Below are 20,492 nucleotides of genomic sequence, written 5' to 3'. Positions count from 1 at the left end.
CGCTAAGCGATGTTGTTATGGCAACTAGAGTGGTGTTGTTATTGCTGCTTTGCAGTGCTGATATTGTCGCTTTGCGGTGTTGATCTTGCTGAATGATGTGATGTAGTATAAGTTGGTTGATGTGCCAAAAGCTGTAGTTGTTTACCATTCATATTGTTATATATGTATGTTGATTTCTTTTCACTAGCTTACCCTTTTGTTGTTTCCATGTGTTTGGACTGTGATGATCATACTTTGTATGGGAGCAGAGCATGGATAGGTGGGTGGCTGGTGATAAGTCTGTAGCTGGTAGATAGAGCTGATCCTCTGGGGTGTCTTGTTGTTTTAGCTACTTGGAGTAGTAGCGATTGATGTATTTTGTACACTTTAACTTTATCCAGACTAGGATCTTGTATATATATATATTCTAGACACTATATGTATACACTTGTTCTTTTCTGTGTGGTGTTTCTGGTGTGCTGTGCTGTGTGTAGTGACTAGTCGGGTCGTTACACTTTAGTGGTATCAGAGCAGTTCGAGTCTAGTGGACACTTTTTGGGGGTGGTTCCTTTAGGCTTTTGTTGTGCTGAGCTCTGTGTTATGCTGTCTTGCTGTGTTGTCTTGCTGTGTTGTTTTGCTGTGTTGATTTCTATGCTTTTGATTGTTGTTTGGTTTATTTATTGTATACTGAAGATGTTGTTACTTTTGTAGACAATGACTAGAACCAATGAGCAGATAGCTCGTGCATGGAGATGATGGCTATGGCTATGCAACAAAAAAATGCCTATTTTGCTCGGATGGATGCTGATAGAGCTGCAGCCGATGCAGCAAGGCCCACGGGGTCACAGGAGAGCCGAGATCTAGTTGAGTTCCGGAAATGTCATCCTCCACAGTTCAAAAAAGATGCAGATCCAGAGGTAGCTGACCACTGGATTTGTGAGCTGGAGAAGATCTTTGTAGTGCTGGGATGTTCTCAAGTGAGGAGGCTGGCATATGCTGTGTACATGTTGGTTTGGGAGGCTGAGCATTGGTGGAGGGGTACTCACCATATGCTAACCGCTAGAGGAGTGGTTGTTGATTGGGAGTGCTTTAGGAGGATGTTCTTGGAGAAGTATTTCCTTGAGAGCGTGAGGCACGCCAAGGAGACTGAGTTTATGCGGTTGCATCAGGGAGGGATGATAGTTTCTGAGTATGTGATGAGATTCGAGCACCTGGCTCGTTTCTATTCACACGGTATATCTGAGGCCTGGAAATGTAGGAAATTTGCTGAAGGTCTAAAGCATGAGCTGAAGAGGGTGGTGGTGCCTATAGCCATCACTGAGTTTCCGGCTTTAGTTGAGAAGACGAAGGTTGTTGAGCGGTTGGAAGGTGGCAACCGTGTGGTGAAGACTGTTGAGGCTGGGTCCAAGAGAGGAGGAAATCAGAGGAAGCCATATGATAGACCCCAACCACAACAAGGGGGTCCTATCATTAGGCAACCTTTTGATGCTGCTAGGGGAGGGAGACAGGGTAGAGGTGCCACTCTCAGATGTTACAGGTGTGTTGGGCCCCATTTTGTCCGGGATTGTCCACACACGGAGAGCCGGTGTTTCAAGTGCCATCAGATGGGTCATGAGTCGACCAACTGTCCTGCTAGGAACAGACCGGAGAGGGGTGATGCTTAGAGGGGTGGTGCCTAGAGAGGTGATGCTTAGAGGGGTGACAGACCCACTACAGTTGGTAGAGTATTCACTTTGACTGGGGATGAAGCTTTTACTTCCTCCGATCTTGTGAAGGGGAAGGGTAGAGCTGCTGGTAAGGATGTGATGATTCTTTTCGACTCTGGTGCTTCACATTCCTTTATATCTTATGCTTGTGCTGCTATGCTGGGTGTGCCTGTGTGTGATTTGGGATTGAGATTGCTAGTGTCGACGCCCGATTTTGCTTCGGTAGTTGCTTTTGAGTTGTGTGCTGGCTGTCCTATTATTGTGAATGAGAAGAGGTACAAGGTGAACCTGATCTGTTTACCTTTGGTGGGTATTGACATAATCTTAGGGATGGATTGGTTGTCTGCCAATCGCATCCTTATAGATTGTGCCAATAGACAGTTGATCTTTCCTCAGGAGGAGGAGGAGCTGTTGATTTCAGCTAGTCAAGCTGAATCATTACTGAGAGATGGAGCAGAGTGTTGTCTTCTGCTTGCTGCTATGAGTGTGGAGACTAAGAGAGTTACAGCTGATATTGATGTGGTGAGGGACTTTGCTGAGGTGTTCCCTGATAAGGTGTCAGGATTGCCTCCTGTTAGGGAGATGGAGTTTAGCATTGACTTGGTTCTAGGTGCGGGGCCAGTGTCGGTGGCTCCCTATAGGATGGCTCCTGTTGAGCTAGTTGAGCTGAAGGGTCAGTTGGAGGACCTGCTGGAGAAGCAGTTGGTGCGGCCGAGTGTATCGCCGTGGGGTGCTCCTGTGTTGTTGGTAAAGAAGAAGGATGGAGGTAGTCGACTGTGTGTTGATTACTGGTAGTTGAACAAGTTGACCATTAAGAACAAATATCCACTTCCCCGGATAGATGACTTAATGGATCAACTGAGAGGAGCATCCGTTTTCTTGAAGATTGACTTGAGGTCGGGTTATCACCAGATTAGGGTGAAGGAAGGTGACATACCGAAGACTGGTTTCAGGACTAGGTATGGTCACTACAAATATGTTGTGATGCCATTCGGTGTGACTAACGCCCCTGCAGTGTTCATGGATTACATGAACAGGATCTTCCGGCCCTTCTTGGATAAATTTGTGGTGATGTTCATTGACGACATCCTTATTTATTCAAAGACCCCGGAGGAGCATGGAGAGCACTTGAGATTAGTGCTGGAGATTTTGAAAGCGAAGCAGCTGTACGCTAAGCTTTCAAAATGTAAGTTCTGGTTGAATGAAGTGAAGTTCTTGGGACATGTGATCTCAGCTGAGGGGATTGCTGTTGATCCGGCTAAGGTGGAGTCGGTTTTGCAGTGGGAGCGTCCAAGGACTGTCACTGATATTTGGAGCTTTGTGGGTTTAGTGGGTTACTATCGAAGGTTCATTGAAGGATTCTCTAAGATAGTAGCGCCTCTGACCCAGCTGACGAGGAAGGAGCAGCCGTTCATTTGGACAGATGCCTGTGAGCGGAGTTTTGATGAGCTGAAGAGGAGGTTGACTACTTCTCTTGTGCTGGTGTTGCCAGACTCTGGTGAACCATTTGATGTGTACTATGATGCTTCTCACCAGGGTCTGGGGTGCGTGCTGATGCAAAACAGAAAAGTAGTGGCATATGCTTCAAGGAAACTGAAGAATCATGAGAGGAATTATCCCACTCATGACTTGGAGTTAGCTGTTGTGGTGTTTGCCTTGAAGATATGGAGACATTATTTGTATGGTGCTCGGTTCAGCGTCTTCAGTGATCACAAGAGTCTGAAGTACCTGTTTGATCAGAAAGAGCTGAACATGAGGCAGAGGCGGTGGATGGAATTTTTGAAGGATTATGATTTCTAGTTGATGTATCATCCTGGTAAGGCCAATGTTGTGGCGGATGCGCTGAGTAGGAAATCCATCCACATGTCTAGTTTGATGGTGAGAGAGCTGAAGCTGGTTGAGGAGTTCAAAGATTTGAATCTCTGTGTGGAGTTAGCTCAGGATCACATTCGTTGTGGGGCGATTACCATAACTAGTGAGTTCTTGAGGCAGGTTGGACTTAAGCAGTTACAAGATGTGGAGCTGGTGAAGCTTCTTGGTTTGCTAGGTACCGAGAAGGCTGTTGGTTTTGAGCTGGGCGGAGATGGAATCTTGAGGTTCAAGGGCAGAATTTGCCTACCTCAGGATGCTAAGCTGAGGAGAGCTGTGTTGGAGGAAGGCCACAAGAGCAGACTTAGCATACATCCGGGTATGACTAAGATGTACTAAGACCTTAAGAAGACTTTCTGGTGGTCTGGTATGAAGAGGGAGATAGCTGAATATGTGGCGACCTGTCTGACCTGTCAGAAGGCAAAGGTTGAGCATCAGAAGCCGAGTGGGTTGATGCAGCAGATGGAGATTCTGGAATGGAAGTGGGATAGTATCACTATGGACTTCATCGTCGGGTTGACTAGGTCGGTTAGGAATAGTGATGCTATCTGAGTGATTGTTGATCGGTTGACCAAGTGTGCACATTTCTTGCATGTCAACATCAAGTGGTCCTTGGAGAAGCTGGCGTAGTTGTATGTGAGGGAAATAGTATGGTTGCACGGGGTGCCTTCCAGTATTATTTCAGACAGAGATCCAAGGTTCACTTCCAGATTTTGGCAGAGTCTACATCAAGCCTTAGGCACGAAGCTGAAGCTGAGTTCTGCTTATCATCTATAGACGGATGGTCAATCAGAGAGGATAATCCAGTCCTTGGAGGATCTGCTGAGGGCTTGTGTGTTAGACCACTTGGGAAGCTAGGAGGATGTCCTACCGCTAGTTGAGTTCACGTACAATAATAGCTTTCATGCTAGTATTGGGATGGCACCGTTTGAAGCCTTGTATGGCAGGAGATGTAGGACTCCTCTATGCTGGTATCAAGATGGAGAATCAGTGGTTGTGGGACCGGAGTTGATCCTATAGACTACTGAGAAGGTGAAGATGATTCAGGAGAGGATGAAGACTGCTCAGAGTAGGCAAAAATCTTATGCTGATAAAAGGCGCAAGCCTTTGGAGTTTGCTGAGGGGGAACATGTGTTTCTGAAGGTGACCCCGACTTTTGGTGTGGGTAGAGCGCTGAAAGCAAGGAAGTTGACACCGAGGTTTGTCGGTCCCTATCAGATCATACAGCGTGTGGGTCCGGTTGCTTATCGGTTGGCTTTGCCACCGTGTCTTTCAAACCTACACGATGTATTTCATGTATCCCAGTTGAGGAAGTATGTTCATGACCCTGGTCATGTGGTGGAGCTGGATGATGTGCGGGTGAAGGAGAATCTTAATTTTGAGAAGTTGCTAGTAGATGTGGTTGATCACAAGCTGAAGGAGTTGAGGGGCAAGTCTATTGCTCTGGTGAAAGTGTTGTGGGATGCAGCTACTGGTGAAGCTACTTGGTAGGTGGAGCAGTAGTGCAGGGAGCGGTATCCGTTTCTATTCCCATGTAAGTCTATTTTCGGGGACGAAAACTCTTGTTGTTGGGGAGGTTGTAAGACCCCTTCTCCTTTTCTTTTCCCTTCACTCTCACTCACTCTCTTTTCTACTCACTCACTTCTCACTTGCACTTTTCTGTGGCTGATTGTGTTCTCTTGGTGGTGCTCCCTTTGGATTGAAGGTGCTGATTGAAGGTTGGATTTCTTGTTGAAACCGAGCGGAGCTTCTTTCCTTCATCTTCTTCTCCAACTCTTTTCTCCTCCGCCCATCATTCTCTTCTTCCCGGAAGCTCGGATTTCACCGAGGTAAGGGAAGCTAGTTTTGTTTGCCGTGTTGGGGTGAGAATGAGTCTTAGAAACTCATTAGCTGGTTGTTGATGGTTGATTCTTGGTTGAGATTGCTGAAAATGGAGCTTTGGGGGTTTTCGGGGTTTTGAATAAATTTTGGGTTTTTCTTTGATTTGAAGTTGTATGTTGAAAATGAGGTGTTTTTCTTGATGCTTGATGAAATTGTGGGCTTTTGGATGGATTGCATGTTGGTTTTCTGGTTGATTTTGCAGGATTTGGTGAAGTTTTTCGAAAGTTGTGGGTTGCTACTGAGCGTCACGCTAGGCGCTGTTCTTCGCGCCGGGCGCGTGACCACCAGGGGGCTCCATTTAGGCAAGCCCGCCGGGCGCAAAGGTGTGTGCCGGGTGAGCTTGAGAATGTGAGCCTCTAGATGGCCCACGCCGGGCGTGATTTGGACTGTGCCGGGCGCGATACTAGTTGTGACATGTTTTGGGGTTTTCTGGCGCTGCGCTGGGCGCGATTCTGTCACGCCGGGTGCGGAGACTCCTTAGGAGTCTCTGCCATGGGGGTGCCAGGCACAATTCGAATTGCGCCGGGCGCGAGACCTTGGGAGGTCTCTGCCTTCCCCGCGCTGGGCGCGGGTTAGGGCACGCCAGGCGCGTGAGACTCCTTAGAGTCTCTGCCTAGGTTGCGTTGGGCGCAATTTGTATTGCGCCAGGCGCGAGGGAGCCTTGGGCTCTCTAGATGGGTCATGCCGGGCGCAGGCACTCTTTCGCCGGGTGCGCTGACCCCCTGGTGCTCTCTGGTTGTGCCACGCCGGGCACGACTAAGAATGCGCCGGGCGCGGAGGTGATGTCGAACCATATGTTGTTAGATGTTGTGAAATGCTGAAGGATGTTGTTTTACGCTGAGCTGGGCTGTTATCGATGATTATTAATGCTGAATTAAAATATTGTTGTACTGTAGACTGTTGAGCTGAGTTGTGAGGAGTAAGTTGTGTGGTATACTACTTAGTTGTGCTGTATGCTGATTTGCTAGGCTGTGTTTTGAGCTGTGTTAGCTGGGCTGTAAATTGTTTAGCTGTGTTGTGTTATGCTGTGAGCTGTATATTGCTATGCTGTAAGTTGTTAAGCTAAGTTATATGATGTTTTTGCCACAAAGTGGTGCTGTTATAGCCGCTGAGTCAGTGCTGTTATAGCCGCTAAGTCGGTGTTGTTATTGTCGCTAAGCGGTGCTGTTATGGCCACTAGAGTGGTGTTGTTATTGCTTCTTTGCAGTGCTGATATTGCCGCTTTGCGGTGCTGATCTTGCTGAATGATGTGATGTAGTATAAGTTGGTTGATGTGCCGAAAGCTGTAGCTGTTTACCATTCATATTGTTATATATGTATGTTGATTTCTTTTCACTAGCTTACCTTTTTGTTGTTTCCATGTGTTTGGACTGTGATGATCATACTTTGTATGGGAGCAGAGCAGAGATAGGTGGGTGGCTGGTGGTAAGTCTGCAGTTGGCAGACAGAGTTGATCCTCTGGGGTGTCTTGTTGTTTTAGCTACTTGGAGTAGTAGCGACTGATGTATTTTGTACACTTTAACTCTATCCAGACTAGGATCTTGTATATATATATATATAAATATATTCTAGACACTATATGTATACACTTGTTCTTTTCTGTGTGGTGTTTCTAGTGTGCTGTGCTGTGTGTAGTGACCAATCGGGTCATTACAGCCTGGGGCTTAAAATCAAAGTATAGAAAATACATCTAGCAATGCTACACTAAGTAGCTAGAAACAACAAAAGAATAACTCCACATGCCAGTTGCAGACCCGCTTCAAGACACCAACCTAACCCTGCTCTACTCCTATACACAGTATGATCATTGCAGTCCAAACCACATGGAAACAACAAAGGGTAAGCTAGTGAAAAGAATCAACTTATACACACATAATTACAAGAATTATAATCAGCTACAGGTATCAGCATATCATCTAGTTCAACAACATCAGCATACAATATATCACAGCATACATCTCACATCATTCAGCAATAACAACAATAAACAAACAATGTTTCGTCACGCATATCAGCTCGGAGATCTCCTACAACAGCTCAGCCTTACGTCCTACAACAGCTCAACCTTACGACCTACAACAACTCAGTCTTACGGCCTACAACAGTTTATATCAGCATGCAGCACAACACAGAACAACAGAAATAACAGCATACAGCACAGCTTAACATTATACAACATAACTTAACATTATACAGCACATCTTAAACAAGTCACAACATAAATCAACTCAACAATATTCATCAATAACAGCTCAGCTCAGCATATATCAACATTTCAGCTAAAATCAACATATAACAGCATATAAGTGAACATCACATCCATGCCCGACGGACTCCTGGTAGCGCCCGGCGTGGCCCAACCAGAGAGCACTAGGGTTCAAACGCGCCCGGCGCAATTCCAATTGCGCCCAGCGTGCTAGGAGGTAGAGACTCCAAAGAGCCTCACATGCCCGGCATACCAAACCCGCGTTCGGTGCAAGGTAGGCAGAGACCTCCCCAAGGTCTCAAGCCCGACGCAATACCAATTGCGCCCGACGCCACCTCTGGCAGAGACTCCCAAGGAGTCTCCACGCCCGGTGAGACGTAGTCACGCCCAACACCACACCAGAATCACAACAAAGTGCGTCACTGATTGATAACGCGCCCAGCGTGATCCAACCACGCCCGGCGTGAGCCATCCAGGGGTATCCATCCTCCAGATCGCCCGACGCACACCATTTTCGCCCGGCGGGCTCGATCAATAGAGCCCTCTAATGGTCACGCGCCCGGTGCCAAGAATTGCGCCCGACGTGATACCACCCAGTAACTCTCCAAGTTCAAAAATTTCCATCAAAACCTACACAAACAACCAGCAAATCCACATGCAAGCCATCCACAACTTCACAGTTTCACATTTTCCGAGTTCCGGGAAAGCGGAGAAGAAGAAGAAGAAGAACGAACGGAGATCAACGGAGAAGGAGAATTTCAGGTAGCTTCCAACACTACGAATCAGCACCTACACACCCAAAGAGTCCCAGAGAATCAGACCAAAGGTAAAGAGAGTGAAGAAGAGAGTGAAAGGAAAGTGAAGGGAGAAGTGAGTGAGTAGAGTTGAGAGGGAGAAAAGAGAGAGACGGGTTTCACAATAATAACTTTAAAAATATATTTTTTTTTAAAAATTGTGTAAAACTTTAAAAATTCTTTTATTTTTTTATGTAAAAAAATCTTTTTATTTTATATTAAAATTCATCATACGAAAATTTACCAATATTTACAATGATTTTAAATATTAAATATTAAAGTTTTAAGACTAAAAATATTATCAATACTTATATAATAATATAAAATTTTCAATAATAAAAATATCAAAATATCTTAAAAATAATTTAAATGGTAAAAAATACATCAACTAAATATAATTTTAATATCATAATAATTTAAAATTTTAAATAAATAATTAAATATTAAAGTCTTAATAAGTAAAAAAATTAATTAGTGAAATCTGTAAGCTAACTTGCAAATCTACAAATTAAATCTGCTAAATTCGTAGATTTCACGTACCAAAATCAAAAATTAAATATAATTATATAAATTTTTAAAAAAGTATAATTCATTATTTACGAAGTCTATGGATTTACAATTACAAATGGCCCGTGAACCTCGACCCATCATGTATGGAGCCCTAGTAGGTCGTTGCTTGAACTGGGAAAGAAATCGCGTTTCATTCAAGCAAGGCGAATGATGCCTCTAGCTTGATTCTCAATCTCATGCTTCCTTTTAGTGCTAGCTTCCTCGCTTGTATATATAAATTTAAAGTACCAAAACAATTTAATTAGAAATTTGCTATGAGTTTAATTATCTTTTTAAGTCTTAAATATATTTTTAATTTGATTTAAATATATTTTTAGTCTCGATAAATTTATTTTTTATTCTTTTAATTTAAAATTGTTTTTAGTCTTTATAATTTTAAAAAATTTGTTTAAATTTCTGAAGTCACTAATAACATATTTGAAAATGATTAATCAAAATAGTTATGCAATATTAATTAGATTTATTGTAATATTTTCACTAATAGGGACATTAATAAATAAATTTTATGTAATAATGTTTGATAAATTTCTTAACAAAATTTAAATATAAAAACTAAAATAAGATTTTTTAAAATTATAGAGATTAAAATAATAATTTTAAATTTGAGAAACCGAAAACAAATTTACTCTAAAATTAAAGGACTAAAAACATATTTAAATCTTTTAATTTTTTAAATTTAGGATAAGTTTACTTTTATCTTTTAAATTTAAAATTATTATTTTTAATCTCTATAAATTAAAAAATATTATTTTAAGCTCTCAAGTTACTAATAATATATATAAAAATAAAAATTTAAAATAATTATAAACTATCATTTAAATTTAGTATGATGTTTTCGTTAACAAAAATATCAATAAATAAATTTTATATAATAATATTTAATAGATTATTTAATAAAATTTTAGTATTAAGACTAAAATATTTTTTGAAGCTATAAAAATTATAAAGATATTTTAAATTTAAAAAATTAAAAATAAATTTACATTAAATTTGAGGATAAAAAATACATTTAAATCTATTTTTAAAGTTATAATTAAATGTACCCGTTTTTGGTATGTGTCGGTGGGTGGGGTGCGCCCAATAAATTAGAAATTTTATATAAGAAAATAAAATAATGTAATGATATGCAGATTTGATAAGCTTTAATGCCAATTTGCACCAAACAAGTTTCTTTACCCGTGATAGGCTGCTAGATAGGCACAGATGATAAAATTTAAAGAAAAGCAAATACTACTTTTTTTTTTTGTTTTTTTTAAGAAACAATTTAACGTTACAGTGTATTCAGAACTTCATTTCGTTTCAATAGATAACTTGTATCCGGACGTTACATATTCGACTACAGGTTGCTCAAACATTATAACTTTTTTTTTATTATTATAAAAAATACAGGAGATAGTAATACATACATTTTTATAAATAGATGAATTTAGGATTAGATCTTAGTGAGTTTTACAATATCGACTTGTAAGATGAGTATTATCTTCTACTTATATATTATATTTAAGGTCATATTTTCTAGTCAATATTAGTTTTGGATTTTTCCAATACACCTACTCACATTCAATATTGTTGAGTTTAGTGTGTGAATAATATGGTGGATGGCTCTTTCTTTGAATGAATCTATCTTAAGAATATAAACTTGAATATAACTCAATCCTACCAAATTATCTTATAAAGTAAAAGTTATCTCTCTGTTATATACACTATTTTGACCATATGTCTAATTGATCATCGATTAAAAATATGATATTTTGCACCATAATTTTATATTAGTTAATAAATAACCAATGTAATAAATAACATAGGTAGCATAATTAAAATTTTTGCCAACTTCTCTTCATCAAATAAGAAGAAACCAATGTAAAGTGTTATCTTTTTACATCAATTATAGGTTTAATCGATGTCCAAGAGCATCAGGAGGCCCAGAAGCTCAAAAAGACAAAATTAAGAGCCTAGAATGGACCGTTCTAGATTCGGAACGAGTCATCCCAGATCTAGAACAGGCCGTTCTAGATGAACAAAAAGGCATGGAAACCCTAGGTCAAAATGGGTCATTCCCAATCTGGAATGAGTCGTTTGGCCCATAAATTTGTAAGCAGAAAGGTAGCTGGGAACGACCCATTTTGAAATCAAAACGGCCTATTCCCAATTCAAAAAATTGGCTTGAAACCCTAGCTTGGAACGACCTGTTCTGAAACCCAAACAATTGTTCTAGTTAGTTTGACACCTATAAATAGGTGTCCTCACGCACAATATAAGGGGATGAAAAAAATTGCCATCTTTGACTCGTTTTCTATAGTTTTAGCTAAAAAATCTCTTCTCCTTCTATCTTTTGTATTTCTTGAGTGCTCGTGAGTTATTTGTAGAGCGAAAGATTGCAAAAAAATTCCTAGCTCCCACATTTGAAGGAAGAATTCAATAAAAGCTCGTTTCAGAGGTATTTTCGATAATTCCCATCTTTCTCTTTTATTTAAATTGCTTTATATACATGACTTTGCCATAGATAAATAGTAATTATTAGACATACCATTTTCAAATGTGTGGTACTTTATATATATATATATATATATATATATATATATATATATATATATTTATAAGTAATTGTAAATTAAAATAACATGTAAATAACCACTAAAAAGGGAAATAAATATCCAAACTATTATTCTTTATTATGCTAATTCCATCATAGGGTACCAATTTAAGGCATTGTAGGGTGCTTAATACCTTCCTTACACGTAATCAACCTTCAAACTCAATTTTGGCTATGAAGGCCATTATGGTCATTTTAAAAATCTTTTCTTTTTTCGATGTTTTGAGTAAAACATCAGTGATGACTCCTTCAAACTCTTTTGTAAAACCATTGATTAGGGATTACTATGGTTTCCAGACATTCCCTGACCAAAGAAATTTTCAAAACGGAGGTCTAAACCATATGTGGGTAAGATCAAAATTTTTTGGGTTCTGACAAGTTGTTTAATAGGGCTTTGAAGATTAATGAATTTTTTAGAGTTAGGTTGTTGACAATAGTTTAAGTTGAAGACAAGTTTGACCAAGAAAGGACAAGATATATAAGGATTTATGGAAATAGGAACTTCATGAGTTTCATTTTCAGAAATGCTACATAGAAAGGAGCTACTAGGACCAGGGAGACTGTTTCATCTTATGATTTTGCCAACAACATCAATATCCTTCTCGAAAGTAGAGATCAAGCTAAGAAAGTTGATCAGAAGTTTTTAGAGCACGAATTTGAGGAGAGAAATCAACCTTAAAGGGTTTTTGTTGTCCTTTTTTTTTCTTTTGATTTTATCTTCTAGGAAGCTATTAAGGTAAGGAAAACTTGTTGTTTGATTTCTTGAAGTTGATTTATGTTATATACATTGTTAATTTGGTTAATTGTTCATAAAATATTGAGAAATGGTGAATTTGAGTTGTGTAGAATGTTGGGGTTTTGGTGAGCCATTAGACCTAAAGCTTGAAGTTGTTAAAATCTTGATGATTATCAATTACATGTATGTTTTGAGTTAAATTTTGTGTTGTGTGTGTTGCTTAATATCATTTTGATGGTTTGCATGATGATTAAGGGTGCTAGTTGATGGAGGAGAGTGCCTATACTTTTGGGGTGCAAGGCATTCTCTCTTAGAAACATGATTCTTGTTAAGTGGGCCTTCGTAAGTTGAAGACCAAAATAAGGATTTCAAAAGGTTTTTGCTTAGCGATATGTTGGTCGCTTAACAAATGATGATAAACATGAAGAACAAGTTAAAGCTTTGCTAAGCCATATGTAGTCATTGAGTGAACTTGGGTCTGTAGTTGACCCATGGCAAAGTCGTTAAGCTAGTTGGACTTGTAAAGTGAGTCTAAGCCTATGGTTTGGTGACAATTTTCACTCGTTGAGTGATGATTAGTCCATACCAATTTGGTGTTTTAGGAGCTCGTTAAATCTTAAGTGGTGGCTAAGCAAGCTCATGGTTCTAGCAAGGCCTCATGTTGTGAGGTCGTTGAGTAAGCAAGCCTTGCTAAGTGATATTTCTTCACTTGAGTTAGGATTGCTCAACAATTCCACTACTCTTTAAAATCCTTAAGATAGATGATGCTACATGTTGTTATGTTGATTCAAAGTTGTCTTATGATGTTGTAAATGATTTTATATGTTGCTTAAAGATGGTTTTAATTTGAAGTTGTTATGTTGATGATGTATGAAGTCGATTGTGTAACATCCCTTACATTTAAGGTCTCAGTGCCTCCACTCCAAGACACTTCACACGATGACACTTCACGCAACTTCTTGTTGGTCAGAACCCTCTATGGATAGCCCTTTTTGAGATGTCTATCCACTCTTAGGATCAATGACTAACCCTACAAACCAATACAAGACTTTTCAGCGTACTTTGTCCTCACTCGCACACTTTCTAAAAAATTTCTCAAAAAGTCACTCATCCCTAAATTACTCCAAGTCAAGCACACTTAACTATAGAATGTTTATGGGATAAATTACCAAAAAATAGATGCATCTTGTTGATATAGGTAGTACAACTTAATTTCTTTAGGCCATCATCAACTATACAATTTCATACTTGTACAATCTCTGGATCGCTCTCATCCTGATGTATCCAGGCTGTTACAAGCTGTAAACACCCAATTTTGTCCCTTTCTCTTTTCATTTTTTCTTTTCTTTTCCTTTCTTTATAAATTAATCACATGTTAATACATTTTTGTATTTCTTATTCAACATTCAAATTAAATTGAAAGGCTCAGACTCTACTCTCTTTAGAAGGATAAAATTTGTGCCAAATGCAAACCATTATTATACAAAATTATCTTGATAAAACCAAAATAAATTAATATTGTATGACACAATTTAAAAGGAAGCACAAGCTGGTGTCTCACGCAACTCCAAATCATGATAATAAGAAAATCAAATGTTTTTTTACAAAATAAATAAGAAAATAATATCTACTTATAATTAAATCGAAATAGAAACATTCATTTATTTGCATATGGCATGCATAGTCTCAAAGCCTCTACACGCTGCCTTACTCCAAAAATCTTCATAGGCTAGCCTTCAAGCACTTGCGAAACTTAATTAAGATGTGACTGACCACATTGTTGAACCCACTCCCAGTATAGAAAAATCATGCAAGATGACAAATTGTAATGATTACATGAAAGCAATATAAAAGAAACCACCACAAGGGGAAAAAGGGACTTTTTCAGGAAAAACTCACTACTTCTCTTCACAATCTTCATTCACACGGATTGGGTTCTAACCAACACTCATCGGATATTTTCTCACAAATAGAGTTTGTGCCTTACGGGTACAATTTTTTCCTTCTTGTTTGCATTGACTTGGTGGAACTATTAAACCTTTATACTCTTTATTTTATAGTCTATGATTGGTAGAAAATCATCTCTTGCTATACGTGGTTTTCCTTCCATGCATATTCTCTTTTATTTCTCTTTAACATTATAAATTAATGCCCAAATTGTATGAGTTGTTGTCACTTTCCATTTGTCTTTTAACTTTATTATTATTTACTATTTCGATATTTCTTCTTATTGACTCCTCAACGTGAATGAAATACATATTATTTTCTCTTTCATTTAATATTCTACAAATATGCGTTAGTATAACGTTTATTCGACTTTGATTATTCCATTTCATGCATTTGGAATCATGTCGATGTGTCTTTTACTGATTTTCATTCTTTTTATTTTCGTTATATCATGGTTGAAATTTTATTAAATAAAATATACCTTTATAATATTTAGCTTAATTAGCATGACTTGTATAGCTAAAGCCATTAAAAGAGAATTAGTAAAATGGAACAAAATCAAAGGAAGCTAATTTGAATAAAGTAGGAACATGTGGTAACATGTAGTTTCTTTATTTAAGCGTTCTCGTATTAATTTAACAGTATCAATATTAATAATACTAAATAAATAAGTAAAATATGTCATTGAAGCAATAAATTTTATGATAGGATTAACTAGATGAGATATCTTTTGGACTCTAATAATTTTTTTTTGTGACTGCTTGATAGCCTTAAGACTTTTAAAATAAAATCTTTTTAAAATTTTTTTTAGTTAAAATTAAGGATTATTCAAAGATAAAGGATTATCTAAACATGACATTCTTTTAATTCTAGAGTTTAAAAATACAAGTCGTAACGACCTGTTATCCTAAACTCTTCCCTAAATTAATAATTCATATTAAAAATACTACTATTAAAAAAAGGAAAGGGGACTAATATTTTGTATACAATAATAACAATGAGTATAATCAAAATTAAATATTTCAATAAATTGACTTTGGTGTACACCTTTATCAATTTTAGGGTGTATGAGCTGAGATAACTCAAGAGTCCTAAGTTAAATTAAAAAGGTAAATTTAAATAAAAAACTATTGAATGAAATTTTTTTTCTAAAGAATTACGTGACTCTGATTCTCCATTTTACATGGAGATACGTAGGAGCAGGACATCTCTCTTGTCGAGCCCTCCAATATATATATATATATATATATATATATATATATATATATATAATATTATCTTTCCTTTTTTATAAAAATAATAATAATTTTAATTTTTATAAAATAAACACACCAGTTAAATAAAATACATTTGATTGTTATAGTTAATTTTGATTAATTTAGCGTGTGATAAATATTTTATAAGTTATAAATAATTTGTTTAATTAATTAAAAGTAATTGCCTTAGGATGAACTTTGTAAGGTACTAATATCTTCCTTACATGTAACCGACTCGCGAATTCGACATTTAATTTTCGTAGACCATTTTCTATTTTGTCATTTTTCCAATGTTTTTTCGAAAAATAAACATTGGTGGAAACTCCATATTTATTAAAAGAAAATTGCCATCCGTGGCGACCATGGTTGCTACACAAGTCCACCAACTTCTGCTTGGTTAACATCCCTTAGATTTAATATCTTAGTGGCTCCATTCCACAATACTTCACACAGTGACACTTCACGCAACATCTCGTTGATTAGAATCCTCCGTGAATAGCCCTTTCTAAGATGTCTATCCGCTCTTAGGATCAATGAATGACCCCACAAACTAACACAAGACTTTTCAGCGTGCTTTGTCCTCTCTCGCACACTGTTTGAAAAACTTTCCAAAAAGTTACCTATCCCTAAATTACTCCAAGTAAAACATGATTAACTATAGAGTTCTTATGGGATAAGATACCGAAAAGTAAATGTATTTTGTTGATATAGGTAGTATAAATTAATTCCTTTAAGCCATCATCAACTATACAATCTCATACTTGTACAATCTCTGGATTCCTCTCATTCCGATGTGTCTAGGCTGTTATAGATTGATGGTAAGTTGTAAATTTAATTAATTTGAAAAGTTACTGTGTAATTTATCTATTTATTAAGTTGAATAAATAGAAAGGTATCAAATTTGTAATATGTGCATTTGGGAATGTTTTTTCAAAAGTTGAAAGTTGAATAAAAGCTAGAAGAGGATAAGTTGTTTTAAGTTGAAAAGATTTCATTGTGTGGATCTAAATTATGGTGCTTGATAGTCATATTTTAGTACATCTTTCTTTATATGTTTTTGTCTTATTTGATTTCTTTTGGTGTCATATATTCGTGTATTATTTTAGATTTGTGTTAGTGAGTCATTTAGGATTTAGTTGTAAATTTTACTAGATTTTCATAATAATTTTCTCTTTTGACATAGTTTCTTGTGCAAGCCATATTTGGAGCTATACAACTCAGAATTGAGCAAACTTGGTGTCCCTAGAAAGATAATAGGAAGATCCAAAACTACTTTGTTAATAGAAAAGCTCAGTTCGAACGTTTTCAGGCCCAAAATTGTGCCTCAAGCTCGCGGCCCTTCATTGAAATTTTCAACTTGTCTTGAAACTATTTAGTTGTAGTTAATTAGGCTTTAGGAGTGTAATTAGTGGGCTGGACCCTTAGTTTAGGCCCTTTAATTTGTCTTTAAATTCATGTAATGACCCTTTACATTGAATTTTTCCCCTCATTTTTTAGATTTGAGGTTTCTTGCTCAAGAAGCTTATCTCATTTTCTTTCAATTCTCTTCTCTTCTCTCACGAAATTTCTCTTCTCTTCTCTCACGAAATTTCTCTTCTCTTCTCTTCTCTCTAACGAGATTTCTCTCTTCTCTACTTGAATTGGCTGAAGCAACATTATTATGAGGCAAGGCTACTCCATCAATCAATTTAGGGTTTCAAGAACTACGGTAAATTTGAGTTCCTAATTTTTACCGAATGAATTTTCTCTTCCTCTTCTCTTTTCTGTTTCGGATAATTTCATTTTTCATGATATTGAATTTTTGTTTTGAATCCTAAACAAAAATGAGATGATGTAATTTTAGATTAGAAATAACCTAAATCTCCTAATTCAATCGATTACCATTCTTGAATTTTGTTAGAACTTTGAATGTGCGATTATAGTTTTTGTTTTAATAGAATTCATAATCTAGATTTAGATTTTTGTATTGATTAATTTCAAATTGATTTAGGTTGATTAAGAATTCGTATTTGTTGTGAAAAATGAAAATTACACCGTAGGAATTGAAACCTTAAACCGATATTTGATATTATTAAATTTTTGTGTTGAGATTCTATCTTCTTTTTTCTATATTATTGTTTACCAATTTGTTTGAAACAAAATTCCCCCCATACCTAACTCAATTGCATGATAAAAACCAAAAATATAATGAACTTGTGTCCTTAAGAGATGACCTAGGTTAGTTCTCTATATTACAAAATTTTTTAGAAACCTAGTTTTGTTTGATTGTGACTCAACAACGCTATCAGTGCTCTAAGAGTTCAAAGTTGAACAGTGAGAAAGTTGCCTCCTAAAAAGAAGTTTTTTTTCAAAAAGTTTCTACCTCTAGTATTTTAATTTGAAAACAGTGTGAAGGTCAAGTCAAACCATACTTGTTATAAGCAGCCAAAGATTAAGGCATAAAGTTAGGGACTAAAATCTCTAGCCAAGTGTTGTAAAGGTACCTGGTACTTAAAAGGTAGGCGATGACTAATTCCATTGAGGCACAGTCCCCAAATATATACAAATCTATATACATACACCAAAACTACTATGTAGTTGAGTCAGGCTTATAAAACAAAACATCAAAGCCACGAGACTAATCGTCTCTAACTTCCACCATCCACCAAATAGACACAATAGCTCCAAGCAACTCTCCTTAAGTTATACTTGGTCTATTCCCATGCCAAAAGATGCTTATCACAATCAACAAATAGAAAGAAGGGCAAGCTTGATGTAAAATAACAAATGATAACAAAATCATAATAGTGAATACAACAGAGATAAAACTCATACAACACTAAGCCTCAACTTCTCACAACATCACCACAACAATCTCACCACAGAGATTTATGTATAGCCACATCATCACACAACTACATATGCCTTAACTTGAAAACAAATCACAACATGCCTACTTGCACCATTTGTCATCACACACAAACAACATTGAAGATATCCTACAATGAGTGGTCTATTCAACTCAACTGTACTAGACAATAACAACCTTAGTCATTCAAGTATCGTTAACCAAAACTCTAAAGGTTTAGTATCACTAGTTAGGTATAGAAAATTTTGGATATGAGCCTAACACGACATTGGTCTAAAAAACCAAGCCATCTATGGATTTAGTCCATTATCTACCCCAAGATACCACACACCCAACACTAGGTTGGGGTGCACCTTAGGTGACCACCTATGACTTACATACTAACTCAACATCTAGGTTTATAGAACTCAGATAATACCATTAACTAACTAATGTGAAATGAACCATTTCATATCATTTTCACAACATCGTTTGAAGGACTCAACAACATATAGGACTATGAAGCACTAGGCTCTAGATCTAATCATTTGGTATCTCTCGCTAAACAACTCAACAAAACAACCAACATACCATTTTCATTTAAACCACCTTAAAGGCTTTTCAAAAACAACATGGATGGAGGGGATTAGGTCTTCCAAACATCCACTTTCAACTCTATGAATTAAGGGCTCTTGCATTCACTCTCAACAACATGCCTAAGCACACATTTCTTAATTATAGCCACTATAGGCTCATGCCAATAAGTCACCCAACAATATACATGGATCTATACATACACATATATAACATCATCATCATTAACATCATATAAATGACACCAACATCATAAACAACTCTAACTACGGTCCCCACATCACAAGACCTAAGGCAAAAGCCGCATGTTCCAAGTTCTCATGACTACTTATAACTCAGCACTCATTCCCCAACGGAACAACAAATTAGCTCATTTGGGACAACAACACTCACTTCCTAGCCCACCAAGGACATAGGATTTTTACTAAGCAATAACCCATACAACAAACACCCCTTGCTCAATGAGCCTCTCTACCTCAACTAAATAGAGATCAACTTTTACTCAACAACCAACTACAATTGAGTGAGCACCTCAACATGCCAATTTGTAGGCCATTCTCATTGAGCAACCTTTTTAATCATTGACCAAGAATCTTATGTTTCATCAGGCAAAGAATTTTTTTCGCTCGATGAGGACTTTTTGTTAAGTAACCAAAAAAAGCCCTTTGTCTAGAGGTCATCTATTGCTTAGTGAGATTGCCTCGCTTAGCGACCATCACTTGTCTTTACCAAGGACCAACTCTCATTGAGTGAGCCCCTCTCACTTAGTGAAGCTTCATTGAGTTCATCATTTCACTGAGTTGAAACCCCATCATTGAGTGAAAATACGAACCCAACACCTAGACCTCCAACATACACAAGCTCGCTCTACAACAAGTAAGTGGTTGAGCAAAAATGCACTACAATCAAAATAGGTAGTGCCTTTTTGAGCTTCCTCTTCAACATGAAACCCATCTAAAAGCTTCCAAACAACATGTACAAATCCAAGCAGAAAAAACAAATGCATCATGGTTTAAGGGAACCAAAATCATCATTTCAAAAATCACCCTTAAAACCCCCGAAAAACCCACATATACATACCATTAATCTCAACAATACATCTATTAATTCAACTCAAAACATCAATAACTATGCTTATACAGTGAATATTAGTCATAACCAAGTTTTCCTTATCTCAATCAAGCTCCTAACTGAGAAGAATTGAGATAGAAGAGAAATTCCCTCAACAACTCTCATTAGAGTTCCCTCAGTTTTGATCCTCAATATTTTTGCATCACAATATTCCTTCAGCTTCAAGATCCATGGCCATAGAGACACTTAGAAGCATAAATAATAGCTCAAAGTTATTGAAACCTTCTATCTAACTTTTCTCTAGAAAACTTGAATCTTGAACTTATGAAGTTCTCTTTTCAAATTTTTCTATTAACCTTCAACCTCCTTAGGCTAACTCTCACACACTTAAATTATATCCTCTTTACTTAAGCTTAGGATTAACATAATACAAACCCCTCCCCTAAGTAGACAAAAAAACAAA

General features: G+C 37.2%; 1 protein-coding gene across 1 annotated transcript; it reads left to right on the top strand.

Annotated features, from left to right (window-relative positions):
* The first annotated feature begins 776 nt into the window (after nucleotides 1-776).
* LOC145949871 (uncharacterized) lies at nucleotides 777-1,643 on the top strand. The gene has a single exon (XM_083060773.1). It carries the CDS (start codon nucleotides 777-779, stop codon nucleotides 1,641-1,643), a length of 867 nt encoding a protein of 288 aa, XP_082916899.1.
* The last annotated feature ends 18,849 nt before the right edge of the window (nucleotides 1,644-20,492 follow it).

The sequence above is a fragment of the Cajanus cajan genome, chromosome 7 (assembly GCF_000230855.2).
Source record: "Cajanus cajan strain Asha chromosome 7, NIPB_CcT2T_4, whole genome shotgun sequence".
In the NCBI taxonomy this organism is placed as follows: Eukaryota; Viridiplantae; Streptophyta; class Magnoliopsida; order Fabales; family Fabaceae; genus Cajanus; species Cajanus cajan.
The sequence above is the reverse complement of the archived record's forward strand: the minus strand, read 5'-3'. Positions and strand labels throughout refer to the sequence as shown.

Excerpts from the sequence above, each read along its gene's own strand:
- LOC145949871 (XM_083060773.1), top strand. The coding sequence starts at position 777 with ATGGATGCTGATAGAGCTGCAGCCGATGCAGCAAGGCCCACGGGGTCA.